The 20,937-nt window shown below is 45.1% G+C and overlaps 1 protein-coding gene across 1 annotated transcript in view; it reads left to right on the plus strand.

Moving 5' to 3' along the window:
• The window catches only part of srpk2 (SRSF protein kinase 2), a 291,734-nt gene that overhangs the window by 155,889 nt on the left and 114,908 nt on the right, over positions 1–20,937 (plus strand). The window contains 1 exon segment of the mRNA XM_070897312.1: positions 2,780–2,919. Coding sequence (XP_070753413.1) covers positions 2,780–2,919 — 140 coding nt within the window.

Consider the following 20,937-nt stretch of genomic DNA (forward strand, 5'->3'; position numbering starts at 1 on the left):
TTTGGTCTACATCATCTAACTCACCTTCAGCTACAGTTTACAAATTATGGGATTGAACAGGCTGGGAAACTTTAAATTTTTTTAATAGCATGCTCTGATTTAAAAGGTCTTATGGAGAACAATGTAGAATTCAGTTGCCTATTCAATCGGACCTGTGATGAAGTTGCCTTGAAGTCAATTTTTATTCATTTAAATTTTGGATCCCGGTGGCGTTCCTGCATATAGCACATCCGTGTAAGCTGGAAACATCTGTCACATTTTTTCACAGTGTCAAAGAGTAAAATATTTGACATTTCAGAACCACAGATGTAACAAAGCTGATACTGGTATTTCAGTACATTCATTTTGGATGCAATATCATTTTTCCTTTTTACCCTTCTAATGCCCCCTCCCCACCCTAAAATTGATAATTTTGATATCCCTTATGCCATTACTGTTTCCCGGTTGAGATGGAATTCAAACAAACATCTTTTAAGCCTCTGTTAATGATGCAATTTCAGTGATGTTGAAGCATAATTTTTAAAAATATATTAGCACTAATAATTTTGAAGAAAATAGGACTTAAACTGAGATACTTTGCAAGTTGTCAATACACTTCTGCGATGCTCTTAATACTTTATTTCAAATTGCTACCATCATCAATAACATACCTATAAGCATCGGCTTTTTTAAAGCTATTGGTCAGTCTTTACTTGTTTGGAGTGTTGATTGCCACCACTGTCAGCCAATGAGATGGAGGTGGGCGGGACTTACGGCCTGCATGACTTGAAGCCAAACAGTGAATTTTACAGCAAGGCAAACAAAGTTGATTTACTCACCTTGCATTCAAAATCTGCTTTCCTACAGCTCCTTCTCAAATTTATCCATCTAATGTTTCTCAAAGGAGGTAAAATGCTGGTGTATCAAAGTTTTTCACAAGTTCATCATTTTATTTTATTGAAATCTCAGTGATAACATTGAATGCCATTCTGTAATTGACCACTTGATGATGTTTCAGTCTCCAGGATTGATTCTCCCCCTATGGGCAAATGTGTGGTCATTTCTTGCTGTCATCTTTCCTCGAAGGTGTCAAGAATTCACCTTTGAGGTTCTGTGCTCTTCACTATATACCATATGACTTTACAATAGAATTTTGCTAGCATGTGGGTGTAACATTTTTATTAAATTAATTTTTCCAGTATTCTCCATTCTCCTGAAGGCATTGACTCATTTTGGAGGTCAGGCTCAAGGCAGCAGCCCTCTTAAATTTTATCCAAGTATGAATGCAATCATGTTGCCAGACTTTTCAGCTTTAGGGCCATCACTGAACCTGATCCTCTCCACTTTTAATATCGGTAGAAAGATAGGCTTCCCGAAGTGGTCTCTGAATCAGGGAAGGTAACCCTGGATGTCTGTCTTTTTCCCAGCCTGGGATTGCTGAAGTCTGTTGTGTCTAACTGCCACTCCTAGGGCCCAAATTTGGCCAGGAGTTGCTCCGTTTTTTTTGGAGCAACTTGATTTTTCTGGAGTATCTTAAAAATCCCCATTCTGCACATTTAATTTGTGCCAGTGTAAGTGAGTTAGTTAGGATTTTTTGGTTTTTTTTTCCAAAAGGGAGCGTTACCAACCATTTTGGCCATTTAAGCCAGTTTGGACAGCTAATAGTTGCTCCAAACTAACTTAGGCCAGCGTATGTGGCTGCACAGAAAACCCTTGTGGAGAGTTAAGAAATCAGCGCAGGTAAGTACATTCTAAAGCACAAAAAGTAATAAGCAATTAATTAACAAATAAAAAAAAATAGAAGGAACCCTGCACCTAAAGCACCAAGACCAAAGTAATAATAAATCAATCAATCAAATAAAAACAAAGTAATCTTGTCCATACTACTCCTTCACAGTCCCTTTCAGTACCTTCAATAGCATTCATTTTTTTGCTGGCTCCTACTTTATTCTAACCAATGGCATATAAATACTCAGCACAATGTATAGACCAGGTGCAGTGCACTTACTCCATTGTGTGACCTTGTGAACATTGCCAGCATGATTTGTCTCAATGTTTCCCATTTGTTTTCGGACATTGGACACCTAACCCAATCTTCTACTTCTAAACTGATTCCCTTGTGGAAAACATCAGCATACTAACCAGCTGCAGGGTTTCACTGACAACCTGCTGGGGTTCTGGTTCTGAGACCTTTTACTGGTGTGGCTGGATAAGGCAGTGGGCCAGGGATAGGAGTAGTGCGCTTCGGCCCCTCTCACACAGTCTGCAGAGCACACACTCAGATTCTGGGGGCGAGGAGCTACTGCACATGCGCACACACTCGAGCGCTCATGTGCTGTTTTCAGTGCCGGGACCCTGGCTCCGCCCTCAAATCCAGTTGCCACGCTGCGCCACCATGGAGAAGAGGCTGGGGAGCAGCCAAACTTGGTCTGAAGATTTTTGGTGCCCTTGGAATTCTACAAAAGCGGCGCACCTCTGGTGAGTGCGCCAGAAGTCTGTACTGGCTAAATTTGGGCCCCTAATCCCTATCAGTTAAAACAGCATAGACCAGGGATTGTGGCTAAGACTATCCTGGTTTGTACACCTCACAAGCACACAAGGTGGTGAACTAAGTACTGACCCAGTACAGGATCTAAAACTATAAGTTTTATATGATAAATCATATGTAAAGGATTTTAGAATTGACAGGTTTTAAACTATTTGAAGGTGAGCAATTGAAACTCAGATTACAAAACATTGCAACCTGTCGTGCATCACATTTTTAAAAAATCCTTCCTCACTTTTTTCTCTCTTCCTCAAGGCCAGAGGCTCAACAGAAAGCTCCTGTAGCTCCCCCTCCTCCACCACCACCTCTACCGGAGTCTGTTCCTCCAGAACCAGAGGAAGAAATCCTAGGATCTGATGATGAAGAGCAGGAAGACCCTGCTGACTATTGTAAAGGTAAGACCCAATCGACTGTAGCTACAATAGAGTGCATCTGACCTTTAAGGATAGACTTGATGTATCTCATTGCTTTCTGGCTGAGTTGATTGGTTCCTTTGTCTACTTTGGATTTTTACTGGTGTGCTGGAAAATATATCCAACTTGTGCTGTTACGTTTGAAATAGTATTTAGTGAGTAATACAAAAATATGTACTCTTAAGGCTTCAAGGTGACCATAGTACAATTTCAAGGGAGAGGGAGCCATTTAAAAGTATCTCTTCTTTCAAACTAAAGCAATATAAATATTGTTACAATTTCAAAACAACTATTTCAGATTAATTTTACTAGGATATATATATATTAATCATAAAATGAATGACATTCGATTGAGAAAAGTCAAAAATAATTTATATTTCCTGGAAAATACTATTTTAAACTACCAGGGTTCCACTGAAGTGGTTAATGGAATGCCTTTTCCACCTTGACCTGTAGATTTTGCAAATAAGGCAAATATTTGTGTTGTATGGCTAAGATCAAGACGGAACTTGCATTTTCAAAGAAACGTTCATGTCCACAGGATGTCATAAGAAATAGGAATAGGAGTAGGCCATATGGCCCCTCGAGCCTGCTTCACCATTCAGTAAGATCTGATCATGGACTCAGCTCCACTTCCCCGCCCGCTCCCCATATCCCCTTATCGTTTAAGAAACTGTCTATTTCTGTCTTAAATTTATTCAATGTCCCAGCTTCCACAGCTCTCTGAGGCAGCAAGTTCCACAGATTTACAACCCTCAGAAGAAATTTCTCCTCATCTCTGTTTTAAATGGGAGGCCCCTTATTCTGAGATTATGCCCTCTAGTTCTAGTCTCCATCAGTGGAAACATCCTCTCTGCATCCACCTTGTCAAGCCTCCTCATAATCTTATACGTTTCGATAAGATCACCTCTCATTCTTCTGTACTCCAATGAGTAGAGGTCCAACCTACTCAACCTTTCCTCATAAGTCAACCCCCTCATCCCTGGAATCAACCTAGTGAACCTTCTCTGAACTGCCTCCAAAGCAGTATATCCTTTTGTAAATATGGAAACCAAAACTGTTACGCTCATAATAAAGTGATGCAACTGAATACTGTATGCAATGAGTAAGTGTGACCTTAGCTCCTTTTAATTAAACTCCAGAGTGCAGGTACAGCATGGGAGGTCTGCTTATGTACAGTGCTCCCAAGGGATGCTGGGATCCCTTGGGACTACAACAGGTAGGCCCTCTGGTGGTGGTATGATGCAGGTTGCCAAGGGTTACATACATAACAAAAACTGCACGCAGTATTTCAGGCGTGGCCTCACCAATACCTTGTATAGCTGTAGCAAGACTTCCCTGCTTTTATACTCCATCCCCTTTGCAATAAAGGCCAAGATACAATTGGCTTTCCTGATCACTTGCTGTACCTGCATATTATCCTTTTGCATTTAATGCTCAAGTGCCCCCAAGTCCCGCTGTACTGCGGCACTTTGCAATCTTTCTCCATTTAAATAATAACGTGCTCTTTGATTTTTTTTTTGCCAAAGTGCATGACCTCACTCTTTCCAACATTATACTCCATCTGCCAAATTTTTGCCCACTCACTTAGCCTGTCTATGTCCTTTTGCAGATTTTTTGTGCCCTCCTCACACATTGCATTTCCTCCCATCTTTGTATTGTCAGCAAACTTGGCTGATCTGATCATGGACTCAACGTGTCTTGAAGGACTTTACATCAATAGATTCATTTTTGAAGTGCAGTCACTGTTAAGTAAATAAATTGAATAGATAATTGCATTTAGCCAATATACCTGTACAGGTAAGGTCCCACAAACAGCAGATGAATTAATGATCAGATAATCTGTTTCTCGTGGTGACAGTTGAGAGAGGAATGTTGCGCAGAATACTGGGAGAACTCCCTGCTCTTTTTGTACAGTTCCTTGGGATTTTTTCCGTGCACCTGAGTAGATAGGACTTTGGTTTAACTTCTAATCCAAGCAACAACACCTCTGATAATACAGCACTCTCTCATTACTGCCAGAAGCTAGCTTAAATTACTTGCTCAAATCTATACTGGGCTGTGAACCCATAATCTGACTCATAAGAAATAGGAGCAGGAATAGGCCATACGGCCCCTTAAACCTGCTCTGCCATTCAATAAGATCATGGCTGGTTTGGTCATGGACTCAACTCCACTTTCCTGGCTGTTCCCTATAACTCTCAACTCCCCTATAGTTAAAGAATCTTTCTATCTTAGCCTTGAATATATTCAATGAGTCAGCCTTCACAGCTCTTTGGGATAGAGAATTCCAAAGATTCACGACCCTCTGAGAGAAGAAATTCATTCTCATCTGTCTTAAATGGGCGATCCCTTATTCTGAAACTCTGCCCCCCCAGTTCTAGATTCCCCCACAAGAGGAAACATCCTCTCAGCATCTACTCTGTCAAGCCCCCTCAGACTCTTATGTTTCAATAAGATCACCTCTCATTCTTCTAAACTCCAATGAGTACAGGCCCAACCTGTTCAACCTTTCTTTATAAGACAACCCCTTCATCCCAGGAATCAACCTGTGAATCTTCTCTGAACTACATTCAGTGCAAGAATATCCCTCCTTAAATAAGGAGACCAAAACTGTATGCAGTACTCTAGGTGTGGTCTCACCAACACTCTGTACAGTTGTAGCAAGACTCCTCTACTTTTATACTCCATCCCCTTTGCAATAAAGGCCAAAATTCCATTTACCTTGCTAATTATATGCTGTACCTGCATGCTAACTTTGTGTGCTTCATGTACAAGAACACCCAGATCCCTCTGTCCCGTAGCATTCTGTAGTCTATTTCCATTTAAATAATAATTTGCTTTTCTATTCTTCCCACCAAAGTGGATAACCTCACATTTTCCCACATTATACTCCATCGGCCAAATTTTTGCCCACTCACTTAACCTATCTATATCCCTTTGCAGACTCTGTGTCATAGAATCATAGAAAGTTACAGCACGGAAGGAGGCCATTTCGGTCTATCGTATCTGCGCCGGCCGACCAAGAGCTATCCAGCCGAATCCCACTTTCCAGCTTTTGGTCCGTAGCCCTGTAGGTTATGGCACTTTAAGTGCACATCCAAGTAATTGTTAAATGTGGTGGGACTTTCTGCCTCTACCACTCTTTTAAGCAGTGAGCTCCAGACCCCCACCCTTGTCTGGGTAAATACATTTCCCTTCATATCCTTTATACCTCCCCCCCCCCCCCCCCCATAACCTTAAATCTATGCCCCCTGGTTGTTGACCCCTCGGCCAAGGGAAACATGTCCTTTCTGTTGTGTATGGAGAAAGAGTCAGACTGAACACTGAGCTCAAAGTAAAATGTGACCTTAGTCTTTTATTGCAGGTCTCCAGAGTGCCTCTCCAACCTGTGAAGCCTTTTTAAATACCTTAGCTCCCACGGGATTATGGGATCCCTTGGGACTTTGGGGAATGAGCCCTCTGGTGGCTGTACAGAGTAAATACAAGTCCATATATATAACAACATTCCCCCCCACAAAGTCAATAGTGTAACTATTTGCAGTGTGAGTTGATCTGGGGCCCTTCTTGCCCTGGTTGATCGTCTCAGTGTGAAAGCTGGTGTTGTTGAATCATTTGTTGGGCCCTCGCTGGGCTGCTGTGCAGCTGGTCTTGCTGGGCTGCCTGGTGTGTTGGGCCCTGCTGGGCTGCTGTGGACGATGGGTTCTGCTTCATGGTCAACCATGGTGTCGGTTGCCACCAGCGTGTGTGTTGGGGGATCAAAAAAGGTAGAGTCCAAGGTGGGTTGCTCAGGGTAGTCCGTGAATCTGAGTTTGATTTGGTCCAAGTGTTTCCGGTGAATTAGTCCATTTGAAAGTTTGACCCGAAACACCCTGCTCCCCTCTTTGGCCAAGACAGTGTCGGGAAGCCACTTGGGACCTTGTCCATAATTTAATACAAATACAGGATCATTGACTTCAATCTCACGTGACACATTTGCGCTATCATGGTATGCACTTTGTTGAACCTGCCGGCTCTCTACCTGTTCATGTAGATCAGGGTGAACTAACGAGAGCCTTGTCTTAAGTGCTCTTTTCATGAGCAGTTCAGCGGGTGGGATCCCATTGAGTGAGTGTGGTCTTGTGCGGTAGCTAAGCAGGACTCAGGATAATCGAGTCTGCAGTGAGCCTTCAGTTATCCTCTTCAAGCCTTGCTTGATGGTTTGCGCTGCTCTCTCTGCCTGACCAATGGATGCTGGTTTAAATGGGGCAGATGTGACATGTTTGATCCTGTTACGGGTCATGAATTCTTTGAACTCAGCACTGGTAAAACATGGCCTGTTGTCGCTCACCAGGACATTGGGTAAGCCGTGAGTGGCAAACGTGGCCCACAGGCTTTCAGTGGTGGCAGCGGACGTGCTAGCTGACATGATCTCACATTCAATCCACTTGGAGTATGCGTCTACAACCACAAGGAACATTTTACCCAATAACGGGCCTGCATAGTCGACGTGTACCCTAGACCACGGTTTGGAGGGCCAAGACCATAAACTTAGCGGCCTCTCTCTGGGTACATTGCTTAACTGTGAGCATGTATTACATCTGTGAACGCAGGACTCTAAGTCTGCATCGAAACCGGGCCACCACACGTGGGATCTGGCTATCGCTTTCATCAGTACTGTGGAGGTCATTGATGAAGGTGTCTCTGCCCTTCTTGGGGACCACTACTCGATTGCCCCACAGAAGGCAGTTTGCCTGTATAGACATTTTATCTTTGCGCCGCTGGAACGGCTTTATCTCTTCCTGCATTTCCACTGGGACACTGGATCAGCTCCCGTGAAGCGCACAGCTTTTGATTAGAGGTAATAAGGGGTCCTGGCTTGTCCAGGTGTTGATCTGCCGGGCAGTGACTGGTGATTGCTCACTCTCAAATGCTTCCATAACCATGGCTAGATCTGCGGGCTGCGCCATTTCCACCCCCGTGGTGGGCAATGGCAGCCTACTGAGAGCATCGGCGCAGTTTTCTGTGCCTGGTCTGTGGCAGATAGCGTCGTTGTATGCGGACAACGTGAGCGCCCATCTCTGGATGCGGGCCGATGCGTTGGTATTTATCCCTTTACTCACGGAAAACAGGGATATAAGTGGCTTATGGTCAGTTTCCAATTCGAATTTTAGCCCAAACAGGTATTGATGCATTTTCTTTACCCCATAGACACACGCAAACATAGAAACATAGAAAATAGGTGCAGGAGTAGGCCATTCGGCCCTTCGAGCCTGCACCGCCATTCAATGAGTTCATGGCTGAACACACAACTTCAGTACTCCATTCCTGCTTTCTCGCCATACCCCTTGATCCCCCTGGTAGTAAGGACTACATCCAACTCCTTTTTGAATATATTTAGTGAATTGGCCTCAACAACTTTCTGTGGGAGAGAATTCCACAGGTTCACCACTCTCTGGGTGAAGAAGTTTCTCCTCATCTCGGTCCTAAATGGCTTACCCGTTATCCTTAGACTATGTCCCCTGGTTCTGGACTTCCCCAACAAAACGCTTCTTTTTCAATCATGCTGTTGGCTCTATTAGCCTTGGACAGACTCCTGGCTGCATAAGCAACTGGTTGCAGTTTCCCGAAATCATTAGCTTGTTGCAATACACACCCGACGCCAAATGATGACTCATCACATGCCAGTACCAAATGCTGACATGGATCACACAACACAAGCAATTTGTTTGAGCATAACCATTTTACAAAGGCATTTTCTTGGCTTTTGCCCCAAACCCATTCGCCCCCTTTTCGTAGTAAGACATGCAGTGGTTCTAGCAGGGTGCTGAGACCCGGTAAGAAGTTACCAAAGTAGTTGAAGAGTCCCAGAAACGACCGCAGCTCCGTCACGTTCTGTGGCCTCGGTGCGTTCTCGATTGCCTCCGTCTTCGCGTTGATGGGCCTGATGCCGTCCGCCGCAATCCTCCTTCCCAGGAACTCCACTTCAGGCACCAGGAAAACGCACTTCGAGCGTTTTAACCTGACCCCCACACGGTTGAGTCGACTAAGAACCTCCTGCAGGATCTGCAGGTGCTCAACTGTGTTCCGACCTGTGACCAAGATGTCGTTCTGGAAGGCCACGGTGTGCGGGACCGACTTTAAACTTTCCATGTTTCTCTGGAATATCGCCGCCGCTGATCGGATTCCAAACTGGCATCTGTTGTAAACCAAAAGACCTTTGTGCATGTTGATGCATGTGAGGGCCTTCGATGATTCCTCCAGTTCCTGGGTCAAGTAGGCTGAAGTCAGATCCAGCTTCGTGAACGTCTTTCCTCCCGCCAGCGTTGCAAAGAGGTTGTCGGCTTTTCGTAGTGGTTATTGGCCCTGCAGGGAGCAACGATTGATAGTTACTTTGTAATCGCCACAGATTCTGACGGTGCCGTCTCTCTTGAGGACTGGGACAATAGGACTGGCCCACTCGTTGAACTTGTGAAATGATGCTCTCTCGTTGCAGCCGGTCTAGCTCAATCTCTATCCTTTCTCTCATCATGTATGGTACTGCTCTCGCCTTGGGTGGGTCGGGTCCCCGGAATTAGGTGGATCTGCACTTTTGCTCCTTGGAATTTCCCAATGCCTGGTTCGAACAACGAAGGAAATTTGTTTAAGACCTGGATACACAAAATGTCATCAGCTGGCAATAGCACTCGGACATCGTCCCAGTTCCAGCGTATCTTTCCCTGTCAGCTCCTGCCGAAAAGCATGGGACCATCGTCCGGTACCACCCAGAGTGGTAGCTTGTGCACTGCCCCATCGTAGGAGACCGTTACGGTAGCACTGTTGATTACAGGAATCAGTTCTTTGGTGTAAGTTCTTAGTCACGTGCGAACTGGAGTTAAGACTGGCCTCGAGGCCTTGTTGCACCACAACCTTTCGCAAGTCTTTTTACCCATGATGGATTGGCTCGCTCATGGCGTGTCCAGCTCCATTGACATTGGGAGTTCATTTAGTTCAACATTCAGCATTATCGGAGGACAATTCGTGGTGAGTATGTTCACCCCATGTACCTCTGCCTCCTCTATCTGAGACTCTGGTTCGTAGTGATGTTCCGTGGATGTGGTGTCCTCTGCAATGTGGTGGTTTGCAGGAGTAACAGGCTTAGCAGCTCGCCTGCACACTCATTGGAGGTGTCTCATTGTTCCACAGCCCTTGCAAGCTTATCCTTTGAATTGGCATGAATGGAAACGCTGATCACCCCGCAACGCCAACAAGGTGTTAATGGCCTTGCATTCATCACCCTTGATGGTGGACTCTGAGACATCTTGGGCGTGTAGCTGCAGGTATGTGTGACCTGCCCTGTACGATTCGAAAACATCACCATTTTGTTCACAGTACTTGTAGCAGCACTTGTGTGCTGAGAGATTTGCTTAGTATTGTCACTGGTGGCAATGAACGCCTGGGCTATCGCTATAGCCTTACTCAAGGTTGGGGTCTCTACAGTGAAAAGCTTGTGAAGTATGGTTTCATAGCCAATGCCAAGTATGAAAAAGTCTCTTGAGCATGTGCTCCAAATGTCCTTCAAATTCGCAATGTCCTGCAAGGCGTCTCAGCTCGGCGACATAACTCGCCACTTCCTGGCCTTCAGTCCTTTTGTAGGTGTAGAACCGGTACCTCACCATCAGAACGCTTTCCTTCAGGTTCAAATGCTCTTGGACCAGTGTGCACAAATCGTCATACGATTTCTCCGTGGTTTTTGCTGGAGTGAGCAGATTCTTCATGAGGCCAAATGTTGATGCCCCACAGATGATGAGGAGGATCGCTCTACGTTTGGCAGCGCTCTCTTCCCCATCTAGCTCATTGGCCACGAAGTATTGGTCGAGTCGCTCCACAAAAGTTTTCCAATCATCTCCCTCTGAAAACTTCTCCAGGATGCCCACTGTTCTCTGCATCTTTGGGTTTGCTATCTGTATCTCGTCGCCAGTTGTTGTGTATAGAGAAAGAGTCAGACTGAACACTGAGCTCAAAGTAAAGTGTGATCTTAGTCTTTTATCGCAGGTCTCCAGAGTGCCTCTCCAACCTGTGAAGCCTTCTTAAATACCTGTGCTCCCAAGGGATTATGGAATCCCTTGGAACTCTGGGGAATGAGCCCTCTGGTGGCTGTACAGAGTAAATACAAGTCCACATATATAACACTTTTTATTCAGGCTACTCATAATTTTATACACCTCAATCAGGTCTCCACTCGGCCTCCTCTGTTCCAAAGAAAACAGACCTAGCATCTCCAATCTTTCCTCATAGCTAAAATTCTCCAGTCCAGGCAACATTCTTGTAAATCTCCTCTGCACCCTGTCCAGTGCAATGTGGTGACCAGAACTGCACACAGTACTCCAGCTGTGGCCTAATCAGTGTTTTATACAGTTCAAGCATAACATCCCTGCTCTTGCATTCCATGCCTTGACTAATAAAGGCAAGTATTCCATATGCCGCCTTAACCATGTTATCGAACTGGCCTGTTACTTTCAGGGATCTGTGGACCTACACTCCAAGGTCTCTTTTTGTTCCTCTACATTTTTCAGTGTCGTACCATTTAATGTGTATTCCCTTGCTTGTTTGACCTCCCCAAATGCATTACCTCACACTTATCCGATTGAATTCCATTTGCTACTGTTCTGCCCACCTGATCAGTACATTGATATCTTCCGGCAGTCCGCAGCTTTCTTCTTCATTATCAACCACGCAGCCTATTTTAGTGACATCTGCAAACTTCTTACTTATACCCCCAACATTCAAGTCTAAGTCATTGATATATACCACACAAAGCAAGGGACCCAGCACTGAGCTCTGCGGAAGTCCATGGATTCACTCTGGAGCATCCGCAATGCTGAGGATGTCGTGAATAGCACGTTTAATGAGTTGGTCACCCCCTCCAGAATGCCCAGCAGCCGCTCCGAGACATCCTTGACCCTTGCACCAGGGAGGCAACATACCATCGTGGAGTCTCGATTGCGGCTGCAGAAACGCCTATCTATTCCCCTTACAATAGAATCTCCTACCACCATAGCTCTTCCACGCTTTTTCCTGCCCTCCTGTGCAGCAGAGTTTGTAAAGGTTACAAAGGCAGATAGGGAATGGGTAACCATCAGTTAGAGCAGGTGTAGGAAGGAAGTGCAGGGGTCCCCTGCGGTCATCTCGCTCCAAAACAGATATACCACTTTGGATACTGATGGGGAGATGGCTCATCAGGGGAAGGCAGCCGCAGCCAAGTTCATGACACCATGGGTGGCTCTGCTGCACAGGAGGGCAGGAAAAAGAGTGGGAGAGCTATAGTAGTAGGAGATTCTATTGTAAGGGGAATAGATAGGCGTTTCTGCGGCCGCAATCGAGACTCCAAGATGATATGTTGCCTCCCTGGTGCAAGGGTCAAGGATGTCTCGGAGTGGCTGCAGGGCATTCTGGAGGGGGAGGGTGACCAGCTAGTTGTCGTGGTGCATATAGGTACCAAAGATCTAGGTAAAAAAAACGGGATGAGGTCCTACAAGCTGAATTTAGGGAGCTAGGAGTTAAATTTAAAAAGTAGGACCTCGAAGGTAGCAATCTCAGGATTGCTACCAGTGCCACGTGCTAGTCAGAGTAGAAATAGCAGGATAGTTAAGATGAAAACATGGCTTGAGGAATGGTGCAAGAGGGAAGGATTCAAATTCCTGGGACATTGGAACCGGACGGTCTGCACCTGAGCAGGACCGGAACTGACGTCCTAGGGGGAGTGTTTGCTAGCGTTGTTGGGGAGGGTTTAAACTAATATGGCAGGGGGATGGGAATCTATCCAGGGAGACAGAGGGAAGTAAAATGGGGGCAGAAGTAAAAGATAGAAAGGAGATAAGGCAAAGTGGAGGGCCGAGAAATCAAAGGCAAAAATCAAAAAGGGCCACAGTACAACATAATTCTAAAAGGACAAAGAGTGTTAGAAAAATGAGTCTGAAGGCTCTGTGTCTCAATGTGAGGAGCATTCGTAATAAGGTGGATGAATTAACTGCACAGAAAGCTGTTAACGGATATGATGCAATTGGGATTACGGAGACATGGCTCCAGGATGACCAAGGCTGGGAACTAACTCAACATCCAGGGATATTCAATATTCAGGAAGGATAGACAGAAAGGAAAAGGAGGTTGGATAGCGTTGCTGGTTCAAGAGATTAACGAAGGACATTAGCTTGGATGATGTGGAATCTGTATGGGTAGAGCTGCGGAACACCAAAGGGCAGAAATCACTCGTGGGAGTTGTGTACAGTCCACCAAACCGTGGTTGGGGATGGCATCAAACAGGAAATTAGGAATGCATGAAATTAAGGTACAGCAGTCATCATGGGTGACTTTAATCTACATATAGATTGGGCTAATCAAACGGTAGCCATACGGTGGAGGAGGATTTCCTGGAGTGTATAAGGGATGGTTTTCTAGACCAATATGTCGAGAAACCAACTGGAGAGCTGGCCATCCTAGACTGGGTGTTGTGTAATGAGAGAGGAGTAATTAGCAGTCTTGTTGTGCGAGGCCCCTTGCGGAAGAGTGACCATAATATGGTAGAATTCTTCATTAAGATGGAGAGTGACAGTTAATTCAGAGACTAGGTTCCTAAACTTAAAGAAAGGTAACTTCGATGGTATGAGACGTGAATTGGCTAGGAAAGACTGGCGAATGATACTTCAAGGGTTGACAGTGGATAGGCAATGGCAGGCATTTAAAGTTCACATGGATGAACTTCACCAATTGTACATCCCTGTCTGGCGTGAAAATAAAACTGGGAAGGTGGCTCAACCGTGGCTAACAAGGGAAATTAGGGATAGTGTTAAATCCAAGGAAGAGGCATGTAAATTGTCCAGAAAAAGCAGCAAACCTGAGGACTGGGAGAAATTTAGAATTCAGCAGAGGAGGACAAAGGGTTTAATTAGGAGGGGGGAAATAGAGTATGAGAGGAAGCTTGCTGGGAACATAAAAACTGACTGCATAAGCTTCTATAGATATCTGAAGAGAAAAAGATTAGTGAAGACAAATGTTAGGTCCCTTGCAGTCAGAATCAGGTGAATTGATAATGGGGGACAAAGAAATGGCAGACCAATTGAACAAATACTTCGGTTCTGTCTTCACTAAGGAAGACACAAATAACCTTCCGGAAATACTCGGGTACCGAGGGTCTAGCGAGAAGGAGGAAGTGGAGGAAATCCTTATTAGTCAGGAAATTGTGTTAGGGAAATTGATGGGATTGAAGGCCGATAAATCCCCGGGGCCTGATAGTCTGCATCCCAGAGTACTTAAGGAAGTGGCCCTAGAAATAGTGGATGCATTGGTGGTCATTTTCCAACATTCTATAGACTCTGGATCAGTTCCTATGGATTGGAGAGTAGCTAATGTAACCCTACTTTTTTTTTTAAAAAGGAGGGAGAGAGAAAACGGGGAATTATAGCCTGACATCGGTTGTGGGTAAAATGTTGGAATCAATTATTAAAGATGTAATAGCAGCGCATTTGGAAAGCAGTGACAGGATCGGTCCAAGTCAGCATGGATTTATGAAGGGGAAATCATGCTTGACAAATCTTGTAGAATTTTTTGAGGATGTAACTAGTAGAGTGGACAAGGGAGAACCAGTGGACGTGGTGTATTTGGACTTTCAAAAGGCTTTTGACAAGGTCCCACACAAGAGATTGGTGTGCAAAATTAAAGCACATGATATTGGCGTTAATGTATTGATGTGGATAGAGACCTGGTTGGCAGACAGGAAGCAAAAAGTAGGAATAAACGGGTCCTTTTCAGAATGGCAGGCAGTGACTGGTGGGGTACCGCAAGGTTCAGTGCTGCGCCCCCACTTATTTACAATATACATTAATGATTTAGATGAAGGAATTGAATGTAATATCTCCAAGTTTGCAGATGACACTAAGCTGGGTGGCAGTGTGAGCTGTGAGGAGGATGCTAAGAGGCTGCAGGGTGACTTGGACAGGTTAGGTGAGTGGGCAAATGCATGCAGATGCAGGATAATGTAGATAAATGTGAGGTTCTCCAGTTTGGTGGCAAAAACAAGGCGGCAGAATATTATCTGAATGGTGACAGATTAGGAAAAGAGGAGATGCAACGAGACCTGGGTGACATGGTACATCAGTCATTGAAAGTTGGCATGCAGGTACAACAGGCGGTGAAGAAGGCAAATGGCATGTTGTCCTTCATAGCGAGAAAATTTGAGTATAGGAGCAAGGAGGTTTTACTGCAGTTGTACAGGGCCTTGGTGAGGTCATACCTTGAATATTGTGTTAAGTTTTGATCTCTTAATCTGAATAAGGATATTCTTGCTATTGAGGGAGTGCAGCGAAGGTTCACCAGACTGATTCCCGGGATGGCAGGACTGACATATGAAGAAAGACTGGATCGACTCTGCTTATATTCACTGGAATTTAGAAGAATGAGAGGGGATCTTGCAGAAACATATAAAATTCTGATGGGATTGAACAGGTTAGATGCAGGAAGAATGTTCCTGATGTTGGGGAAGTTTAGAACCAGGGGCCACAGTCTAAGGATAAAGGGTAAGCCATTTAGGACCGAGATGAGAAGAAATTTCTTCATTCAGAGAATTGTGAACCTGTGGAATTCTCTACCACAAAGTAGTTGAGGCTAGTTCGTTAGATATATTCAAAAGGGAGTTAAATGTGGCCCTTATGGCTAAAGGGATCAAGGGGTATGGAGAGAAAGCAGGAATGGGGAACTGAAGTTGCATGATCAGCCATGATCATATTGAATGGTGGTGCAGGCTCGAAGGGCCGAATGGCCCACTCCTGCACTTATTTTCTATGTTTCTAACCCCACTGGATATAATCTTCCAGTCACAAAAATACCCATCAAGGATTACCTTTTGCTTCCTGCCTCTGAGATAAATTTTGGATCCAACTTGCCACTTTGCCCTGGATCCCATGGGCTTTTAATTTCATTATCAGTCTGCCATTTGGGACCTTATCCAAATCTTTGCTAAAATCCATATACACTACATCATACGCAGTGCCCTCATCGATCCTCCTGGTTACCTCCTCAAAATTCAATCAAGTTAGTCGGACATGATCTTCCCTTAACAAATCCATGCTGACTGTCTTTGATTAATTCATGTCTTTCCAAATTAAGATTTATCCCGTCACTCAGGATTTTTTCCAATAATTTTCCCACCACTGAGGTTACGCTGACTGGCCTGTAATTGCTCAGCCTAGCCCTTTATCCCTTTTCTAACAAAGGTACAACATTCGCAGTCCTCCAGTCTTCTGGCACCACACCTGTAGCCAGAGGGGACTGGAAAATGATGGTCAGAGGCGCTGCTATTTCCTCTCTCTCTTCTTTTAACAGCCTGGGATCCTTCTCAATAGCCTGGGATACATTTCATCCAGGCCTAGAGATTTATTCACTTTCAAAGCTGCTAAGCCCCTATTCACTTCCTCTCTCACTATGTTTATCTCATCTAATATTTCACACTCCTCCTCCTCCTTTATTGCAAAGTCTGCATCGCCGAAGTAGTGTATGGAGAACGAGTCAGACTGAACACTGTGAGCTCAAAGTAAAGTGTGACCGTAGTCTTTTATTGCAGGTCTCCAGAGTGCCTCTCCAACCTGTGAAGCCTCGTTAAATACCTGTGCTCCCAAGGGATTATGGAATCCCTTGGGACTCCAGGGGGTGAGCCCTCTGGTGGCTGTACAGAGTAAATACAAGTATACATATATAACAGCCTCTCTTTTGTGAAAGCAGATGCAAAGTATTCATTAAGAATCATGCCCAAGTCTTCTGCCTCCACACATGTTTTCTTTATGGTCTTTAATAGGCTGCACTCTTTCTCTAGTTATCCTCTTGCTCTTAATGTATTTATAAAACAACTTTGGGTTTTCCCTGATTTTACTTGCCAACATTCTTTCATGCTCTCTCCTTGCTTTCCTGATATCTTTTTTAATTGTACCCCTGCACTTTTTATACTTTTATACTTTATACTGCACTTTTTTGCAGTATTAAGTTCTCTGTTTCTGTCGCAAGCTTCCCTCTTTTTCTTTCTTACCCTGTATGTCCTTTGACATCCAGGGGGCTCTGGATTTGTTAGCCCTACCCTTTTTTGTAAGGAAATATACTTGTTCTGTACCTTCATGATCTCCTTGAATGCCTCCCACTGCTCTGACACTGATTTACCATCCAGTGGTCTTACAACTTGCTTTGCGACCTATCTTTAGCTACAATACACTCTGTCTCTTCATCCAAGTCATGAATATAGATTGTAAATAGTTGAGGCCCCAGCACTGATCCCTGTGGCACCCCACTAGTTGCAGTTTGCTAACCTGAAAATGACACATTTATCCTGACTCTGTTTTCTCTTAGTTCGCCAAACCTCTATCCATGCTAATATATTGCCCCCAACATCATGAGCTGTTATCTTTTGTAGTAACCTTTTATGTGGCACCTTATCAAATGCCTTTTGGAAATCTAAATACACTACATCTACTAGTTCCCCTTTATCCACCCTGCTTATTACATCCTCAAAGAACTCTAATAAATTCGTCAAACGTGATTTCCCTTTCAGAAAAACATGTTGACTCTGTTTGATTGCACAGGTTGAGCATCTGAAATCCAGAAACCTCGGGGCCGAGGCCGTTTTGGATTTTGGAACGTCTTTGCCTGGGTCGAGTTCGGTTGGGTCTGGCAACCGAGGTGGGGGGAGGAGTGGGGAGAAGGGGTGTAGCCAGAGAAAGGGGGAGCCGGGGCTGGGGGGAGAAGGGGAGAACCGGGATGAGGAGGGTGTGAGCCGGGGCAAGGTCGGGCGGGTGAAATCACAGCGAGATCGGGCCACCGAGGACTGGGGTGGATGAAGTCGGGCCACCGAGGGCTGGGGCGAGGTTAGGCCTCCGAGGGTCGGGCCGGGGCGAAGTCGGGCTGCCGAGGTGGGGGGGGTGGTGGGGTCCGGATTTCAGAACATTTTCCAGTTTCCAGATGACCCCACCACGGATCGGCCCGGTGTCCGGATTCCGGAACATTCTGAATTTTGGAACTCCGGATTTCGGACGCTCAACCTGTTATGATTTTCTAAATGTCCTGCTATGGATTCCAGCACTTTCCCAATGACGGATGTTCGGCTAACTGGCCTATAGTTTCCTGCTTTATGTGTCCCTCCTTTCTTGAATCATCATCATCACCATCATAGGCAGTCTCTCGGAATCGAGGAAGACTTGCTTCCACTCTTAACATGAGTTCTTAGATGGCTGTACAGTCTAATACGGGAACCACATGCTCTGTCACAGGTGGGACAAATGGCCGTTGAGGGAAGGGGTGGATGGGACTGGTTTGCCGCACGCTCTTTCCGCTGCCTGTGCGTGATTTCTGCATGCTCTCGGCGATGAGATTCGAGGAGCTCAGCGCCCTCCCGGATGCACTTCCTCCATTTAGGGTGGTCTTTGGCCATGGATTCCCAGGTGTCAGTGGGGATGTCGCACTTTATCAGGGAGGCTTTGAGGGTGTCCTTGTAATGCTTCCGCTGCCCACCTTTGGCTCGTTTACCGTGAAGGAGTTCCGAGTAGAGCACTTGCTTTAGGAGTTTCGTCTCTGGCATGCAAAAGATGTGGCCTGCCCAGCGGAGCTGATCAAGTGTGGTCAGTGCTTCAATGCTGGGGATGTTGGCCTGGATGAGGACACCAATGTTGGTACGTCTGTCCTCCCAGGGGATTTGTAGAACCTCGCGGAGACATCGTTGGTGGTATTACTCCAGCGACTTGAGGTGTCTGCTGTACATGGTCCATGTTTCTGAGCCTTACAGGAGGACTGGTATTAGTACAGCCCTGTAGACCATGAGCTTGATAGTTTTGAGGACCTGGTCTTCCTCAGGCGGCCGGAGGCTGCACTGGCGCACTGGAGGCGGTGTTGGATCTCGTCGTCAATGCCTGCTCTTATTGATAGGAGGCTCCCGAGATATGGGAAGTGGTCCACGTTGTCCAGGACCGCGCCGTGGATCTTGATGACTGGGGGGCAGTGCTGTGCGGCAAGGGCAGGCTGGTGGAGACCTTTGTCTTTCTTGAATAGCGGCATTACTTTTGCGGTTTTCCAGAATCTAGGAAATTTTGGAAGATTACAACCAATGCATCCCTTATTTCTGCAGCCATATCTTTAGGATGCAGGGGACTTGTCAGCCTTTAGTCCCATTAGTTTGCCTAGTACTTTTTCTCTAGTGATTGTTTTCATTTCCTCCCTCGCTTTTCCCCCCTGATTTTCTACTATTATTGGGATGCTTTTAGTGTCTTCTACCGTGAAGACAGATACAAAATATTTGTTCAAAGTTTCTGCCATTTCATTGTTTCCCATTATTAATTCCCCAGTCTCATCCTCTAATGGACCAACATTTGCTTTAGCTGCTCTCTTCTTTTTTATATACTTGTAGAAGCTCTTGCTGTCTATTTTTATATTTCTTGCTAGTTTACTCTCAATGTATTTTCTCCCTCTATTTTTTTTAGTCATCCTTTGTGTTTTTCTAAATGTTCCCAATCTTTTGGCCTACCACTAATCCTCACAACATTGTCTGCCTTTTCTTTCAATTTGATACCATTCTTAACCACCTTAGTTAGCCACGGATGGTTCATCCTTCTCGTAGAGTCTTTCTTTCTCAATGGAGTATATCTTTGTTGAGAATTATGAAATATCTCCTTAAATGTCTGCCACTGCTTATCTACCATCTTATCTTTGAATGTATTTTCCCAGTCCACTTTAGCCAACTCGGTCTTCATCACATAATTGCCTTTATTTAGGTTTAAGACACTAGTTTCAGACCCAAGTTTATGGCACTATTTCGAAGAAAAGCTGGGGAGTTACCCTGGTGTGCTGGCCAATACTTATTCCTCAATCAACATAACAAAAAAAGATTATCTGGTCATTATCATCTTGCAGTTTGAGAGAGTTTGCTATGCGCAAGTTGGCTGCCACGTTTCGCACATTACAACAGTGACTACGCTCCAAAAGTACTTAATCGGCTATAAAGCGCTTTGAGACGTCTGGTGGTCGTGAAAGGCACTGTATAAACATATGTCTTTTAGTCACTTTCTGATTTCTGTGTATTCTGGTTTATCAAAACTGCTTGTCGTGCCGGTACATTTTCAGAGATGTGCACATTTGCTTGAGTTTCTTTGGTATCTTTGTTGATTCTTTAAGTTCTTTGTAGCATTAGTAGTAAAGTAACTAAAGCCCCAGATTCCTCTCCACCTCTAGGTTCCCACCTGTAAGTGTCCTTCCCTTTAAGTATGGAAGAACTCCACAAGACTGAGTACTGTGAGCTAAGACTGATGTGACCTTAGTCTCTTTAATACAACTCCAGAGTGCCTCAGCAGCATGGCAGACAACCTTTTATACTCCCTTGCATGAGGTGTGCAGGTGACCCTTGGGCCTCCAACAGTTGCGCCCTCTAGTGGCAAGTCTGACACAGTTACAATGTTTACATACATAACATCACTCCCTCTTTCCCCACCCGCCAAAGTATTTGCAAATTATTTACAAGTTGAGATGATCTGGGACCCTACGCTCTCTGGTTGATTGTCTGTCTGAATTCAAATTCTTGGCATGGGTGAGTTGGTCGGACCATTGCTGCACTGCGGTGCGGCTGGTCTGATAGGACTGTTGGGGGTAGTGTGTTGACCCTCGTGATTGCCAGCGAGGTCGATTGCTGGTTGGGTGTGTGTTGGTGGAACGATGATGGTGATGTCTTCTTCAGGTTGTTCCTGGTTGTTGGTGAACTGCAGTTTGGTCTGATCCAATACTTTCTGCATGTTTGTCCATTCAGTGGTTTGACTATAAACACTCTCTTCCCCTTCTTGGCCAAGACAGTGCCAGCGACCCATTTAGGACCATGACCGTAATTAAGGACAAGCACAGGGTCGTTAACATCAATGTCACTCAATACAGCCGCACGATCGTGGTACATGTTTTGCCTGTGACACCGGGTTTACACATGATCATTTAGATCCGGGTGGACTAGGGACAGCCTGGTTTGGAGTGCTC

The sequence above is a fragment of the Pristiophorus japonicus genome, chromosome 13, assembly GCF_044704955.1.
Source record: "Pristiophorus japonicus isolate sPriJap1 chromosome 13, sPriJap1.hap1, whole genome shotgun sequence".
Lineage (NCBI taxonomy): Eukaryota > Metazoa > Chordata > Chondrichthyes > Pristiophoridae > Pristiophorus > Pristiophorus japonicus.